Raw genomic sequence first — 16,889 nt, 5'->3', positions numbered from 1 at the left:
TGCTGCTGCAGTACCCGCGGGGCCCCGGGAATTTGCGCGGTGTGGGCCGTGCCGCCCTCCCCGGCTGGCCCGGAGACGGTTCCCGCAGAGCCTCTCTGGATGCCGCCGTGTGGAGCAGCCCCAGCTGCGCTCTGCCTCCCGCTGTCGCTGCTCGCTTTGCAGAAGTCCTTGTATAAAAAAATTGTGACATTAAAGTATTAAAAACACCCCCCCCCCCCCCGAAAAAAGCCTGTAAGCAAAAACCCCGGCGACTGATTTTTCATGGCTTTTCCCGTCATTGTACACAGTTGGTCTCTGCTCTTCTTCCCTTGAGCCACAGGAATTATTACTTTTATTGAAGTGTAATGTTTTTTATTGTCCTGTAAGTTCAGGTGATTGTGAGTCATGTCAAAAGGTGGGGCTCGAACTGAGGGAAGAAGTATTAAGATTAACCTTCTCAGCCTGATGTCACTCTCTGTGATAAATGCTAGCTGCTTCTGAGGCAAGCTCTTGTTTTTTTTCTGTTCTGTTGCAGTGGACAGGTAAACCTTCTGACAAAGGTGAATTTTTTGGTGGAAACTTTATTTTCTGAGTAACAGATTCTGGTTTAAAATTGAGATCCAATATTAAATTAACCATGCCAGTGAATATAGAAATTAAATGCTGGAGATGTGAAGTCTCTGACAGAACACTGCTGGCTCTTTGTTTTAGCACCATTAAATGTTCTCCACTCTAAACATTTTTAACTCGGTGCCAGCTAAAGCCCAAAGAAACTATGAAATGTCACATTGCCTGAGGTTACAGTGACTTCTAGCTGAAACCTGTGAGTTTTAGAGTTACATAGCTTACACCGCTTAAATTTCCTGTTTCCACTTGATTGTGCTTTATGTACTTGTGACTTCTCATCAAATTGCTCTGTGATTGAGACATGTAAGGTTTGAGGAGGTGTTGCCTTTCTGAAGAGTCTACACAGAGGAGCTTTTAGCTCAAGGAGGGGAGGCTGAGATTGAATATTAGAAAGAAATTGTTCTGTGAGGGTGGCAAGGCTCACAGAAACTGTGGCTGCCCCATCAGAGCAACCTGGGATAGTGGAAGGTGCCCATGGCAGGGCATTGGAATGAGCTGAGCTTTAAGGTCCCTGCCAACCCAGCGTGCAAGGAAACACTGAAAGGAGCTTTTCCTTGGCCTGGGTTGGCACAGCTGTCTGTGTTGTTGCAGTAGGAGGAGGAGGAGCAGGATGGATGTGCTGCGGCCCCCCCTGATAAGGATCGGGGGCCGAGTGTACCGCAAAAACCTCATCCAGGAGCAGCCCTTCCCACACGAGGAGGAGGAGGAATTCTGTGCAGGTAAGGAGTGATGCTCAGGGGTGTAAGCATCAGCACTGGGGACCTAGGGAGCTCTCAGAGTCACCTCTGATGCCTTTGTGGGCACAGAGACCTGCCCATGTGGTGGATTGAGGTGCTCAAGAGGGAGAGGAAGGCTTTGTGTTGGTCCCTGATGATCCTGCTGCCCAAAGTGGAAGCAGTCCCAGTTATCCCAAGTGGGTTGGCTGACTGTGCTGCTGACTGTTCAGTTTTCCTGCTGACTGAGGAGGAACTCCAGAAAAAGGGAAAACCAGATGAGCTGTGTAGATCTGTTTTTCCCAGGTTTCCTTGTTGCCCTTACCATCTTTATTTGCAGACATGGCAGCTGCTTGCTAAAGACCCTCTGCCCTTGCAATGTTTGTGCCTTTAAAACTGGCCTTTTGGGGACGAAATTCTTCCTCTCCTGGTGTGTTCTTATGTCTTTCTGCCTGTATCTTTGCTGTAGTTGTGTGTGAGTTGTTGTGGGCACAGAAAATCTCCAGTGTTATTTTTCAGATGGGGATATGGCAGTTGTGTCCTGTTTCTCCTCCCACCTTGCCTTCCAGTGGATTGCTCTAAGCTTTAACCACGTGCTTTCCATTTAAATTCATCCCTACTTGTGTTGGAAAGGGAATAGGAAGCATGGATCTTCCAGGGTGTTCTGTTTGATCTGAGAACAGCCCAACAGCCTGCGGACGAAAGGTGCATCTGTTTCTAAATCACTGGCTTGAACCTTCAGAACAAAACTACCCTCACCTTTCATCTGTCTTCTTCTGCAGCCTTAAATTTCTGAATTGGCTGCCAGAAGAGACCATTCCCACTGTGTGGGAATTGCTCAAACTCCAGCTGAGAAAAAACCTGGCCTGTAACTACCTGCTTCCTGCGCCTCCCTCCCAGCCGTCAGGATTTAGAAGCTGTCATTACTGGTAGTGAGGTGATAAATACAAAGCAGTTACCCACAGCAGAGAGAAGCCCATTCCTTCCTTCATTTCACCTTGAGAGAAGGCTGGCAGGAGACTGTTGTCCTCCATAGAGCACTGCCAGAGTTGACAGACGTGGTTTTCCTGGCAGGCCCCGGTGAGTGTGCGGACGAGCCCTGCGATGCCTTCGTGGTGGAGGAGACCGAGCGAGGCTTCCAGTGCCGGCTCGAGGTTCCCAGCCCCTTGTACAAGTGAGCCTGTGGTTTGTTGCCTTTGCAGCCAGCTGGGGGAAGAAGTTGAGCTCAGAATATTTATTTTTGGAGGTTTGGATCTCTGGGATGTGCTCGGGGTTGGAGTGCTGGGGAAGGGGAAATTGGCACCACCTTGAAGTGTGGTTGGGCCTCACTTGACTCCTCACCGGCCCCGTGGGAGGGACAGCAGGTGGTGCTTGCTGGCTGGCAGGAGAGGCTTTGAACATCTCTTCCCTTGAACATAAAAGCGTCAAGGAGGCTGGGAGAAGGAAGGGGAGGAAGAGCTGGAGCGAGCAGCCTGGCAGGGGGAAGTTTGTGGGAGCTTTCAGAGGAAGAACACATGACTGGAATTGGCTATTGACTCCAGTCCCTTGCTTACTGGGGACCCTGTAGTGTTCAAAGTTTTATCTAGTTATTTTTGACAGTTTTATTAGTTAGATAGTTTTGCTGAAATACAGAGAAGGAAAAGTGGTCCATTGTGTATTTGGATGCTGGCAAATTACTACGTTGAGCAAAGCAAAAAGCAGAAAAAGAGCCCTTATTTCTACCTCAGCTGGGATAATGGGAAAAGAGATAACCCAACTGATGGAGAGGCTGTGGTGGGCAGAGCTGTTGTGGCCCTACCAACTTATTTTAACTTAAACCAGTTGTGAGCCATAGCTCAACATTGTCCCAGGCTGGACATGTGTGAGGTCCTGGGGATCAGCTCTGTGCCTGCATGTGGAGCTGGGTGTGTGCCTCCCTCCAGCACAGAGACTCCAGCTCTGGACACACGTGGTGGAGAATGGCCCAGTGTCACTGTGTGAGGGAAACTCTTGCACTTACTGCCTCCAGGTACATCATTGGGAAGAAAGGGGAAACCAAGAAGAGGCTAGAAACAGAGACTCGAACCTCCATCAGCATTCCCAAACCTGGAGTGGAAGGAGAAATTGGTGAGTAGGATACACAAAATGGATGTGCTTCTTTCTGCTCTTGCACAAGCAAAATTTAAGCAGGGAGGGGGTACTGGAGGTGTTTTCCCTTTAATTCCTATTTCTTACAAAGCCCTGACTCACTTTTTGGCCCTGGGAAAGTCACTTCACTTTTCTCCTGAGCTTATTTTTATTGTCTATAAATCCTTATTAAACAGTGTCAGGTTTGGTTTTTTTTTTTAAAGTCACTTCTAGGCCTTAAATAGCATGAGAACTTGGGTCCTGAATGTGTTGTATTTTTTTTTTTTTAGTTTTGCTTATAAAATAGTATTCCATCAATAAGAAACTGAAATAAGCATTCAGAGAAATGCTTGTCTGTCTGTGTACAAAATAAACATCTGCACATGCTTTAATATGAGAAGGGCTGGGATGACATTCGTGACTTTCTGGTGCTGGCACTAGAGCCCAGCAGTGAGAGCAGAGCTTCTTGTACCATATGTTCCCTCTCATCACTTCCAGGGATTTAAAAAGAAAGGAGACCTTGCTCATCAGGGCTGACCCTTGTGGGTTCTGCCAGAGTGGGTATTTGGAGGGTTCCTTAGGGCATGCTCCAGAGATTTCTGGCACAGGGATGTTTGTGACAGAGCTATCCAGAGCTTTCCAGAGGAGGAAGTGCTGGGAGGATCCCACTGTGACGCTGCACAGGAACACGGTGGTGCTTCTCAAGGAGTGGGTCTTGACTTCTTCCCAAGAACTCTGAAGGACTGTTAGGAAGGTTGAGAGATGTTGAAAACATGGAATAATAGGAAGCCAAGGAAATTTTGCTCCTTGCTGTTCTTTCCTTTTGAGCTCAAGTGTTCTCTGTTTGGTGCCTTGAAGTGCATGCACAAATAACAGAGAGAGTGTTGATCCTTGATAGATTTCCATGGCATTTTCACTCTGACTGCCTATCTGAAGACTTGAAATAATGCTCTAGAAATCTGAAGGGTCCCTGAATTGGTGGGCTCTCAGTGTTTTTTGGGCCCTCAGAGCAGAGGGATGCTTCTGATGGCATCACCCTGTCTTTGCTGCACAAAGCACAGCCGCGTCAGGCATTTTAAGTCAAGCTGGGAGTCTGGCAGGTTTTTCAGTACATGGTTGGGGGTTTTGATTCCTGCTGCTTCCTTGGGAGGCTGGGACTAACAGCAGAGAGCTTCAGGGAAGCAGAGAGGCTGTTGATGCTGTGTTTGCCTGCAGTGATCACGGGGCAGCAGCGGAGCGGGGTCATCTCTGCGCGGACGCGGCTCGAGGTGCTCCTGGACAGCTTCCGCAGGAGACAGCCCTTCACACACTTCCTGTCCCTGCCCCTCAACCAGCCTGCCATCCAGCAGAACTTCCTGCACTTCAAGGAGGAGGTGCTGCTCAAGTGCTCAAAGGTAGGGATCCACATGAGGATTAGTGTGCTGTTGCATTTATTGGCATTTTCCTTGAAAATTTTCCTTCCTGTTCTGTTTCCTAGGAATGCGTTTTTCATAGGCCTTTTACTTAAGTTAGTGGGTCTCCTAGTGAATTTGTTGAGTGCTGTTGTGAAATTTTCTGAAAAGTGGAATGGTTTACTTAGATATCCTCCCATCTAGAAAAATCTCTACTAACAATTCACTACGTTTCAAAAGAGGGTTGGGGTTTTTGTTTTTAACAGGAAAGTCAGTAAATAATATAGTGGACCTGTCTACATTTTGTATGAGTTTTACATAACCATGAAATTAGGTAAGAAGTTACAAATTTGCTGCTGCTTCTGTTTTACTTTCCTTTTGGCTCCTGCCAGTGCAGGAAGATGGGTGTCATTGCCAGAGCTGAGTGAGAATGACTTGGTAGCACATGCTGTCCTGCAAATCTCATCACTTCCCTTCTTCCCCAGGAGACTTTGTGCTGACAGCACTCCTACTTGCCTTCAGATCTTGTGTTGGGAGGAGCAGGAAATAGTTAGGCATAGGGAAATGAGGAAGAAAATGAAAGGAAAGCTCTGCATTGCCTGGTTTATTTTAGTGTGCTTCTAGGCTGACAGAAGTGGTGTGTCAGTGCACAGGGCTGGGCTGAGGAGAGGGAATGGTGTTATTAAATTGCCATGTCCTCTGTGTCTGCTGCAGGACATCTCTAGGCAGGAGAGGTCTCTCTGTGGCTGCTGCAGGTTGCATTGCAGGCACACTGCAGGGCTCTGTGGGCTGATACTCTTCACTTTCATCTCCATCACTTCTTCTGGTGCCTTGCTAAAGGGAAAATACAATCTTGCAGATAACACAGCTTAAGAAATTTAGTTTCCTGTGTCTTCATGCCATGGGTGTGAATTATCTGACATCTGGGGAGATATGAGTTCTTGCTCAAGTTCTCATGGTCACTTGCACGTCAGTTGTTTCATCTCCAAGAGCAGAAATGAGCTGTCTTTGCAGTCTTGTCTTTCCTGGCAGTCAGGATTTAAGCCCCTGTTCTCCTCCCAGCCACTTAATTCCTTGACACCTTAGGAGCTTTCTATCACCTGACATTAAATACAGCTGAAATTGGCCAGCAGTTCCAGGGATTAGCCAGTGCCATGCCAGGAGAACCTTTCCCTCAGGCTAGGAGGATGATCTCTCCTCATTAGCCAGCAGCACTACCTTTATTAAAGCTCACCTTGATTAAAGGAATGCCCTGCAGGCAGGGGGATGGAAACATTAGCCTGGGAAGGTGTAGGCTGGACAGAGAGTTGGGACCTGGGGCTGGCATCAGTGATAGCCTGGCTCCCTCTGTTGGTTTCTGCTTCCAGTCCTTGTGTGGGACACAGCAGGGTACAGTGAGAGTGGCAGCTCTTTGAGGGGCTGGTGGCCTGCACAGGGCTCTCTCTGTAGGGACACACCAGGGTACAGTGAGAGTGGCAGCCCTTTGAGGGGCTGGTGGCCTGCACAGGGCTCTCTCTGTAGGGACACACCAGGGTACAGTGAGAGTGGCAGCCCTTTGAGGGGCTGGTGGCATTCACAGGGCTCTGTAGGGACACAGCAGGGTACAGTGAGAGTGGCAGCTCTTTGAGGGGCTGGTGACCTGCACAGGGCTCTGTAGGGACACAGCAGGGTACAGTGAGAGTGGCAGCTCTTTGAGGGGCTGGTGGCATTCACAGGACTCTGTAGGGACACAGCAGGGTACAGTGAGAGTGGCAGCTCTTTGAGGGGCTGGTGGCCTGCACAGGGCTCTGTAGGGACACAGCAGGGTACAGTGAGAGTGGCAGCTCTTTGAGGGGCTGGTGGCCTGCACAGGGCTCTGTAGGGACACAGCAGGGTACAGTGAGAGTGGCAGCTCTTTGAGGGGCTGGTGGCCTGCACAGGGCTCTGTAGGGACACAGCAGGGTACAGTGAGAGTGGCAGCTCTTTGAGGGGCTGGTGGCCTGCACAGGGCTCTGTAGGGACACAGCAGGGTACAGTGAGAGTGGCAGCTCTTTGAGGGGCTGGTGGCCTGCACAGGGCTCTGTAGGGACACAGCAGGGTACAGTGAGAGTGGCAGCTCTTTGAGGGGCTGGTGGCCTGCACAGGGCTCTGTAGGGACACAGCAGGGTACAGTGAGAGTGGCAGCTCTTTGAGGGGCTGGTGGCCTGCACAGGGCTCTGTAGGGACACACCAGGGTACAGTGAGAGTGGCAGCTCTTTGAGGGGCTGGTGGCATTCACAGGGCTCTCTCTGTAGGGACACAGCAGGGTACAGTGAGAGTGGCAGCTCTTTGAGGGGCTGGTGGCCTGCACAGGGCTCTGTAGGGGCTGCTTGTGCCATTGGCTCTGGAATGAGGCTGCTGATTTCAGCATGGGCTTTCTCTTGCCCTTTATTTCCTTCTGCCTGGGCTTATGGCTGCTGCAGTCCTTTCACCTGGCCTTCCTGGAGATCTGGCACTGCTCTGCCTGAAGGTTTGGCCTCCTGGACTCTGTACATTTGATCCTCCTCCTCCTCCTCCTCCAGCTGTCTGCCAGCAGGTCCTGTGGATCTCTGTGGTCCCTCCCTATGGCCTGCTGCAGTAACCTCAGTCTATCCCATACCACCTGCTGGCTTCTGGCTGCTCTGGTGTTAGGGATGAGTCTTCCAAGGACCTTTCTAAGTCCTTTCAGTTTCTAAGATGTGTGTTTCATCCACCTTTGCAGGCAATGCTGTTGTTTGTGCTCTCCTGCAGTGTTTTTAGTCCTGCAGCACAACAGGCTCACCCAGGACCAGCCCTTCTCCCTGCAGAGCACTCGGTTTTCCTCCCTCCTTGGTGGGTTGCATATCTGCAGCCCTCCTCCACTGGTGATCCTACTTGCTCTCCAAACCCCTCCTGATCTTGTCTGTCACATTGTGTCTCTTGTTTACTCTTAAATGTCAGCTTGCATCTCTGGGGGGAGGGGGGTTGTCTGCCATCTCCTAAAAACATGTTCACAGACTTTGTGCATTCCTCAAGTGCTGTCAGTCACATTTGGAAGGAGCTGCCTGCAAACCTTCACATGCTCCTTGTCTCAGAAAAGTGCAGCAATCCAGCCTTGGTCAGAGAAGTGCTGAGACCAAGTACTGGCCATGTACATCTTTCCTCCTCCTGCCTGTCCTTCTGTCTGTCCTGCAGTTTTTGTTCTGTGTCTGGACAGCTCCAAGTCCCATAAGGGCCTGAAATGTTCCTGGCACTGCTTACATCAGCTCTAGAGTTTCAATTTTCAGTTTGAAATGTAGAACTCAGTCAGTAACAGGTATTCAGGGGGTTGCATATGCTTAGCCTAGGAATATATAGTGCTTTATTTTTCTGCCCTTCCTTCTCCTGGTATTAGCAAAAGGGTTTCTAGATATATTTATTGCTTCCTGTTAGTTGGGGAGTGCAGTGCAGCCCCATGCCTCTCTCAATCACTCCTCCAGCCAGTAATGCCACTCTAATACCACTTTATCTCACAGCAGGGTCTGCTAGAAAGCACATCAGTAATGAAAAACAGTAATTCAGAACTGTGCCTCACAGAGCAATAAAAGAGCTTATAGATTTGTCCAAAGCAATGGGATTTCTCAGAATACTTGAGGAAATCTGAATGGGTTTCAGTGACAGAAGTGGGGTGTTTCTCTACCTGGTGCAAAACATCACAGAATGAGGTGAACTTCAGCCTTTGAATGAGGGATAATAATGGCAAGGAAGGGAAAGGAGCAGGTGTGTGTGTGTATGTTGTGTGTGTGAGAATCTCTTCTGGCCATTGAGCATTTGTGAGGGACTCTCTTTCTCTCTGAAGCAGTTACCATGACAACCATTCATTTATATTTTATAGCATTTTGTTGGTAGGTATATGCTTTCTAAGTTTTTTTTGTGTGTGTGTCTTTAAATGTTTTTATAAGATAAACCTTGTGCTGAAATACAGAACACTTCAGGTGTTGTTCATGCTGTACAGGTCAGGGTTGGCAGGGAAATGAAGCAGGGCTGAGGGGAGGTTCTTTTAGGTTAATTTAATCTAAGTATGGGGAGGTAGCTCACCTGGACAAGCTCATCACTGATGTGGTGCAGTGGGAGGTCTGGGCAGCTGGATGACCTTGGAAGTCTCCTCTCTCTCACAATCATGTAGGTGTGAGAGTGAGGAGAGCTGAGATGTCTGTTTGAGCATGCAGGTGGAAAAGGGAAGAGACTTTGCAGAAACATTGCTGTGAAAAATCACAGTTGGGTCTTTGAGAGCTGTGCAGCGTTTGCAGACTGAACAGGCTGCAGCTGTAGCAGGGAAAAGAAACATGATTGCTGTCATATATGGCAACCTGTAAATACCAAACATTGCTAATGAGGTGTTTTATCTCAGAGTGGAAGGGACAGAAAGTGGGAGGGGTTTTGGAGCCTGTAGCTCTTCAGTCAATCCTGTGCAAATACTGTTTTCCTGGCTCACTCCTTTGTTTGTGCATCAGGGTGGCACAGGGCACATAGCTGGCATGCAGCATCCTGCTCTTAAGGAAAAAAATCTTGAAAAACATAAATCTGTCTGCAAACATCGGGAGCTCTTAAAACAGTAGAGAGGGCAGGGCCAGGGTGGAAGAGCTAAGGAGCTTGATCCCTGGGCTGAAGTGTGTTGGAATTTAGGGTTTCCCTACTACAGGGTCTTACATTTGGAGGGACAACGTGCTTGGGCTTTGCAAGGGGTTGGAGATCCCAGATAAAACCCTTTCTGTGTTCCTTCTAAAGAAGGAGAGCAGAGATAGAAGTCTTTGGTAGCAGGAGGGTGAAAAAATGACTGAGTGGAAATGAGTTGAGTTTTTTTGACCATGACAGGGCAGTGTTAGGGAGAGGCATAAGCTAAAAAGGACAGTCATCACATATGGATAGTGCATAAAGGGATTATTCTTCCTGCCTTTCAATACATCCTAAAGAGCCCAGGTTTGAACAGTAAATTTTTGTAGAGACAATAGGGCAGGTTCCCCTGAGGTGACTCAGTGATTGCTGATCACACATCATGATCTGGGATTGGAGTAATTGAGTTCCAGCCTTTTTGCATCCTGGTGAGCAGCATCCAGCCAGGAAGGGCTGCTCAGACACCCCCAGGAACGTTGGCTGCTCCAGGGAGAGCCAGCTCTGACGCAGCATCTATTTTATGTGTGGGAGAAGTGGGATCTGCTGGCCTGTGAAAGAGTAGGGAGTGTAAGCAGGGTTTTGAGGAGCTGCCTGAAATACTAGGGAGTAAAGCAGGAGGATTATGTAGGTCTGGGCCTGCTTGCTGTGCACTGCTCTTCCCTGCTGAGCTCCCCAGCAGCAGTAGTGTGGCTCGTGGAGGTGACGTGCCATCATTTGTCAGCTCAGCCCACATTCAGGTGTTGAAAACCTCAGGGGAAAATGCTGCTTTTGGGGCAGGGTCATGTTTACAGCACAAATTGTGCTGGGGCAGAAAATGAGGGCAGGGCTTTGGCTTTCTGAGCTGCAAAGGGCTGCGTTGCTGTACCTCGTCTGTGCACTCTGTGACCTCGGCTGGTTGTCCGTGGCAAAGTTAAATCAAACCTTCTCCCAGTTTCTGTTACCCAAGCTGCTTTTTTGTGAAGGGCCAAATATTCTCTGAGTGCAGATATCACTGGAGAAAAAAAGGCTGACAAAGAGAAATCATGTCCTGTCATGCATGTGAACAGCAGCATGAATTAAAGGAAGCCACAAAGCTTTTACTGCAGGGAGGGGAAGGTAGGAAGAAGTGAGATGGGGCCATCTCTGGTGTTTGCCAGGCTGTGGCTGCTGGAGCAAGCCCCTGGCCTCTGTTTTGCAGCCTGCCTTGTCCCTAGTCCAGCTCATAAGCTGTGCTGTAAAGAAGGGTCTGCATGTAGTCATTAGGCATGAAAAATGCTGAGTGAGATGTGGGGCATGAAACTCTTGACAGGCTGAGATACTGCAGCATTTAAACGTCTGAAAGGTTTTATTTCAAACTCTGGAGCACAGTAGAAACTTCAAAGCTATTGTTCTCAGCTGGTGCACCCTTTTCAGATGCAGAAGGGCTTCCATGGCCTGGCAGCTTGGCTTCTTCTGGAGTTAAAATTGGAGGTTATTTAATGTGCTGATGGGAAGCGGCCACTAAGTGGAAATAATTGTTTTAATGTGAGTGTGTTAACCATCCTTGAGGTATTTTTATAAGTATCCTAGAACAGAATTGCATGTTTCTTAAAGCTGGATGCAACCACTGCTCCACCTGGGAGCAGTTCCTCCCCAGCAACAACACGCAGCTCTTCTTATAAAGGGAATTTAAACTTAATTCACCTCAGCAAACTATAGGGTGTATGGGAAGAAGAAAAGTATAATTATCAGAGCTGGTATTAGCTGTGCTTCTGTTGTGAGGTGCAACCTGTGTTTAGACGGGATTTAGAGACCATTTAGAGCTTGTCACTACAGCTGGTCTCAGCTTTATTGCACAAGAAATGGATTGAAGTTTTAAATCCGAGCTGGCTTTTGTTGAGTTCATTGCTGGTAGCAGATGCTGCGTTGACACCTGTGGAAGTCTCCTCCCAAAAAACCCCATACAAGTGAGTGTTGCAGGTCCTGGGTACCAAGTTACAGCCTGCTGTCCTGATCTTCCAGGCTGCTGTTGAGCAGCTCTGATGGAAGAGCAGGCAGGGAGCTGTGGTGGGACTGCAGCTCATCTGCCAGTGCTTCCTCACAAAGCCTGGGACATTTTCAACTTCAGGTCATTACCAACCTGACCAGAGATAAAGGGATTGATGCCAGTAACTTGGTACCTGCTTTCTGTAGTGTTTATCCCTGTGGTGGAGCAGGGTGTGTGTGGATGAGGTAAGACACCTGTATGTGTTGGATTGATTTGTAGGATCACGGGGTCAGCAGCAGCCTGTTCCAGAACCCTGCAAAGCTTCACCTGACTATTGGGACGCTGGTGCTCCTGAATGAACAAGAGATCCAGAGAGCCTGTGACCTCCTGCAGCAGTGCAAAGAGGACTTTGTGGAGTAAGTGGTGGGAGAGGGATGTTATCACCAAGGCCTGGAGAGAGGGGAAAGCAGCACTCTGTCTTGACGAGCAACAGCGAAGAGAAGAGCAGCTCAGTAGTCTTCTCTCAACTCTAGAAATTTAGAAAAATTTAGAAATGTTTTGAAACATTTAGACATGTTTCAAATGGGGCAGTAGAAATCACTGAGCAGCCACAGAGAGCCTTACAGCATCTGTAGCTCAGCTCAGACCCTCAGCATTCCCTGGAAACCTGCTCTGCTCACTTCCCCTCCTCACGTGCATCCCCGTTCTTTGTGCCTGAGCAGTTTTTGCTGCTGTCCCCTGCCTGCAGCAGAGGGAGGGCTGAGCTCCCTTACCTTTCACGCTGCCTGCAGTGGGCTCTGGCTCTGGCACTTCCCTCCTGCCTCAGAGCAGATGCTGAGGTGTCCTTGACACACATTCCTGGCCGAGGGGAGCCATCAGGAGCCCTGTGAGCAATCAGCCTGAAAGTGTCCGTGCTGCTCTGGGAGCACGGCTGCCTCGCTGCCTGTTAACACCCAGCTGCAGATGTTGGGGCTTTGGCTGCAAATGTGCTCCAGTGACACCTTAATTAGCTTATCTCTGGTCAGCTTAGTAATTGAAGATGGCCTGAGGGGGTGGTTTATTTATTTATTTCTGCAAAGCCTTTGCACACAGAGCACGGATCCCTTGCATTCATTTATTTGCTGCCTCGGTGCATGAAGAATTGGCCACGCTGTGCCAGCTAATATCTGTGGGAATTAATGCATGGCCAGAATTCATACCTCTGCCTTTAAAAGGATGGCTCCAGTTCAGCTGTTGAACAGAAATGCAAGTGTGTTTCTAGGGGGAGGCTCTGAATGCAATATTTGGAAAGTGCCAGCTTCCACATAAGTGGATTGAACAGATGCCGAGAAAATCATTGCTCCCTGTTTCCTTTAGTGAAGGGGGAATCAACACTTGAAGGTAACCTTTAGTATATTTCCCCTTCCACACCCAAGTAAATATACTTGGAAAATTAATTAGGCTCCCTTCCACCTACATAAACCTTCATTAGCTTTCATTTCCTTTTCTGAAGTGCAGGCAGTGCCCTCTGAAGGTAGCTGTGACCATTTTGACCCTTTTTAGAATATGTGACCTTTAGTGCTGTTAATTTGGTGTCCATAATAGTACATTTGTGCTGTTTCCCTCCCAGTGACTATACTGGGAAGGGAAAACACACTGCTTATTTCACTTGGGAATCTTTGCTGAGCACCTCAAAAGCTGAGCAGGAGTGAGCAAGGTCAAAGCAAAGTCACACTCACCTTGTTAACTTGTGTTTGTTACATCTGCCTGCCAAGACACTCCCTGTTCCTTCCACAAGCCCTGGGTGTTGAACAAGGCTTCACTTACAGGGAGCACTGGCTGTGGCCCCAGCCTCCCAGGATGGTAGAGGCAAGGAGGCAGAGTGTTGGGAAGCAGATACACTCTACAGGGCGTTTGCAGGTGTGGGAGTGCATATTATATCCTGCATGAAGAGCTGGAGCTGATTTTAAACCAGCTCTGTTTACTGGCTGGATGTTGCACTCAGAGCTGTGTTCTGTATCAAGTGCCTTTCCCAGCAAAAATCAGAGATTTTATGGTTGGTCTTTTCACAGGGAGGCAGGAGCCTCTCTGGAATGAGAGCTTGAACCATTTCTTTCTGCTGGGTTTCTGACATGTGGATGGAGATCTCCATGTTGGGGTAGCCTGTGAGCACTGACAAGTTGACTTAATGTGTGTCTGAAACACCAAATGTATGAACTCAAACTCTTTTACCACTCAGGGTGACAAGGCAATAGCAGCCATAGGCTTTTGAGTTTTAGGAATTAGGGAGACTTTTTGAGTTTGGGTTTTTGCAGTGCAAACAAGCTGAAAAATAGGGGACAGAAAAGAACTTCTGAGTGGAGTTCACTGCCCCATAGGCTCTGTGTAACATTTAAGTCCCACTTAACATCAAATTTGTGTCTCACTACAGCAAAAAGAGTAATCTCACTCCCAAATATTTGGTATGTGCACAAGGAGCACTATGTGTTGCATTTCAAGAGCTGGTGTGATGTTTTTCCTTTTAACACTAGGAATCTCTTGAATTTTAGCCAAATTACTGGAGGCCAGCCCCTGACAGTGGAGGTGGCAGGAGTGGAGTACATGAATGATGACCCTGCCATGACAGATGTCCTTTATGCCAAAGTCCACATGAAGGATGGCTCAGACAGGTGAGTTCCCTGTGCTCCTGTCTTTCATTCCTCCCCAGAGTGCCAGGGAAACCCTCTGGAGCTGGTGGGTGTTCCTGGCAGTCCTCAGGCCAGCAGTCACCAAGATGAAGTCATCCTTGCTTCCTGAAGCAGTTAAGGCAGTGATGTGTTTGCTCTTTAACTCAGTCCCTGGTGCTGCAGCTGAAGGATGTTATTTGTTTCTGCAGCAGTCTGTCAGGGTGAGTGATGGAGTCACAGCTCACACAGGCATAAGATGGCCAAGGAGATACTCTGAGATGACTTAGAAGGCAGGAGGATTTGGCCTCTACTGTCTAGTTCCCAACCTGCAGTCCAGATAATTCTGGACAGCCTGGTGTGTTCTATTCTGCAGCACTTAATTATTCTTAAAACCCAGTTAACCCAGAAGGTCCTCAGAAGAGCATGACCTGATTACAGAGTTGGTTTGTGTGTCTGCAGCAGCCTGGAATGGGTGCTGGCTGTGAAATGCCTTTGGGAGCTGCTGCTGCAGGATCTTGAAGCCTGGTTGGTGTCAGCTCCAGTGTTTGTGCTGTTCACCACTGTGGCTGATGGCTTCAGCTCCACAAACAGCCCTGCCCAGGATGTGGCAGTGTCTGGACAACTTTCCTTCATCTTGGTTTTGACAAGGACTACATCACCAGTGGCAGCACCATCTTTTCTCTTGGTGCTTTCTGGAAGACTGAGGAAACATGGATGGGGCTTGGAGCATCCTGGTCTGGTGGAAGGTGTCTCTGCCCATGGCAGGGTTTGGAAGCAGCTGATCTTTAACACCTCTTCCAACCCAAACCACTGTAGAGTCTGTGATTAACAGAAGAGCTGATGTACTCAGTGCTGCTGGTTGCCAGAAACAGGGAAGGGGAGTAGCCAAAAGAGCTTTACCTCCTGTCTCTGAGCCTCAGCCTCCTCCCTGCCTGACAGCACTGCCCTTTTGTTGTGTGTTCCCATTGCAGAGGATGGCAGGAGCTAGCAGAGGAGCATGGAGCAGTGCAGCTGGAGGAGGGAGGCTGTGAGCAGGGACTGGCTCAGGGAAGAAGGGATGTGTTCTGGCATATCCTTGCCCTGAGGGCTGAGGAGATGGTGAGGGGGGGCCCTGCTTAAAACCACACTTTGGCAGCTGTGTTGAAGTCAGAGATCGGAAGTGGGATAAGGAAATGAGGGGGAAAATGAAAAATGCAAGAACTGCTGAGAGGCAGTAGGAATTGAAGTATTTTCTTGGCTCTTCCACTTTGAAGTCTGTCCTACCCTGGAAGAGGTGAGATAAAAACAAATGGGGCAGGTGGGGAACCAGGGCAAGGCAGAGATCAGCCAGGAGCCAGAGCACAGGGAGAAAGAGCAGGAGCACTTGGAAAGATGAGATGGAGACAGACACTGCATGACCCAAATGTCCTTTGGTGGGTATTGCTGTAGAGAGTATCTAAAATACCAGCTCTGGGCCTCTTCTCCTGAGTCACCAAGCTCTGGCTCTCTCTGAGGTGCAATGCTTGCCAGTCTGGTTGCATCTGAAAATAAATCTGCGGCCTGAGGAGCTGGGAGAGGAATCCTGTGGAGCACAAGCAGGGCCTGAATTGACAGTGATGTCTGCCTGCCTCTGGGGACAGCTGGAATTGTTGGTACTTGCACCCTGCTCTGTTTCAGATGCCAGCTGTGCCCTGTGTGGTGAGAACACACTCAGGCATAATGCTGGAGAAAGTGCTGATGTGCATCAGGGCTGGCAGAGCTGCTTTGGGCAGGGGAGAGAAGTGAGGACTTCAAATCCACCTGGCCTTGAGACTGCAAACAGCACTCCCCACCCCCCAAGAAAGGACTGATGCCTCCACTGTCCTTCACAGAGATCTGTTAGCTGAGGTTTTTAACAAAACCAGACCTTGTGCTTTGCATGGCACCTGGAAACTGCCAGGATTCTCTCCCACAGCACCTGTTTTGCTTTTTGCACAGCAGCAGGCTCAGAGAGGGCCAAGCAATTTGAAGTTTTAATCCTTGGCCCAGGCTGGTCCTGCCCTCACCTGCAAATTAATTCCCAGACTAGGCTGAGTTGGAAGGGGCCCATCAGGGTCATTGAGTCCAGCTCCTTGCTCTGGCCAGGACACCCCAACAACACCACTCTGTCCCTGAGAGTGGTGTCCAAGTGCTCCTGGAGCTCTGGCAGCCTTGGGGCCAGTGCCAGTTCCCTGTTCAATGCCCCATGACTATCTGGGTGAAGCACCTTCTCCTGATACCATTTACCTTGCACTTCTCCCCTTACATAGTTCCTTAGCTATTAGCAAGCATCCAGAAAAACATTTAGCTTTGCAGAGAGAAAAAAAAAAGGTATTTTTGTATTGATGGAGAGCAGCTTTTCCTTCCTTTGAGATTCCAGCAGACATTCTGTTGGACCAGCAGTGATTATAAAGAGAGGACAAATGGTGATGTCTCCAGAAAGCCCTGCTTTGTTTTCTGGCCTGTGACACAGGTCATTGCTGAGCAGCTCCTTGAACCTGCTGAAACCTGCTGTGCCTTGCTGAGGGAAAGGGGGAAGCAGTTTCTGAGCTGCAAGGCCAATACCAGAGGAGAGCAGCAGCCACGTGGCTTCCTGTGCTGGATCAGAGTGCTGCAGCCTGTGCTAGAGAGAGGTGTGTGCCTTCCTGTCCTCATGCAAGATGTCCTGTTAGCTCTGTGTAGTTCCTGGCATGGCTGAGGGGTGGAGTTCCTTCCTGATCTTTGGATGATCTTGATCAGCTTAAGCTGTAAAGCAGGAGATTTGATTTATCCTGACTTAGCTTGCATAACTGCAGACAGAATTAGGGGTTGGCAAGCCCTTCTGCACATATAATGGCTCAGACTGAAAGAGGGATCA

The 16,889-nt window shown here is 49.0% G+C and overlaps 1 protein-coding gene across 1 annotated transcript in view; it reads left to right on the top strand.

Annotated features, from left to right (window-relative positions):
- Positions 1–16,889, top strand: part of ASCC1 (activating signal cointegrator 1 complex subunit 1) — a 35,766-nt gene that overhangs the window by 491 nt on the left and 18,386 nt on the right. Inside the window, exons 2-7 of the mRNA XM_054637606.2 lie at positions 1,198–1,325; positions 2,394–2,493; positions 3,328–3,425; positions 4,641–4,819; positions 11,670–11,806; positions 13,919–14,038. Of these exons, the coding sequence (XP_054493581.2) occupies positions 1,217–1,325; positions 2,394–2,493; positions 3,328–3,425; positions 4,641–4,819; positions 11,670–11,806; positions 13,919–14,038 (743 nt within the window). The 5' untranslated portion in view covers positions 1,198–1,216. The remainder of the gene's footprint in view (positions 1–1,197; positions 1,326–2,393; positions 2,494–3,327; positions 3,426–4,640; positions 4,820–11,669; positions 11,807–13,918; positions 14,039–16,889) is intronic.

Source organism: Agelaius phoeniceus, chromosome 9, assembly GCF_051311805.1.
Source record: "Agelaius phoeniceus isolate bAgePho1 chromosome 9, bAgePho1.hap1, whole genome shotgun sequence".
Lineage (NCBI taxonomy): Eukaryota > Metazoa > Chordata > Aves > Passeriformes > Icteridae > Agelaius > Agelaius phoeniceus.
Note: the sequence above shows the minus strand (reverse complement) of the source record. Positions and strands in the feature narration are given on the sequence as shown.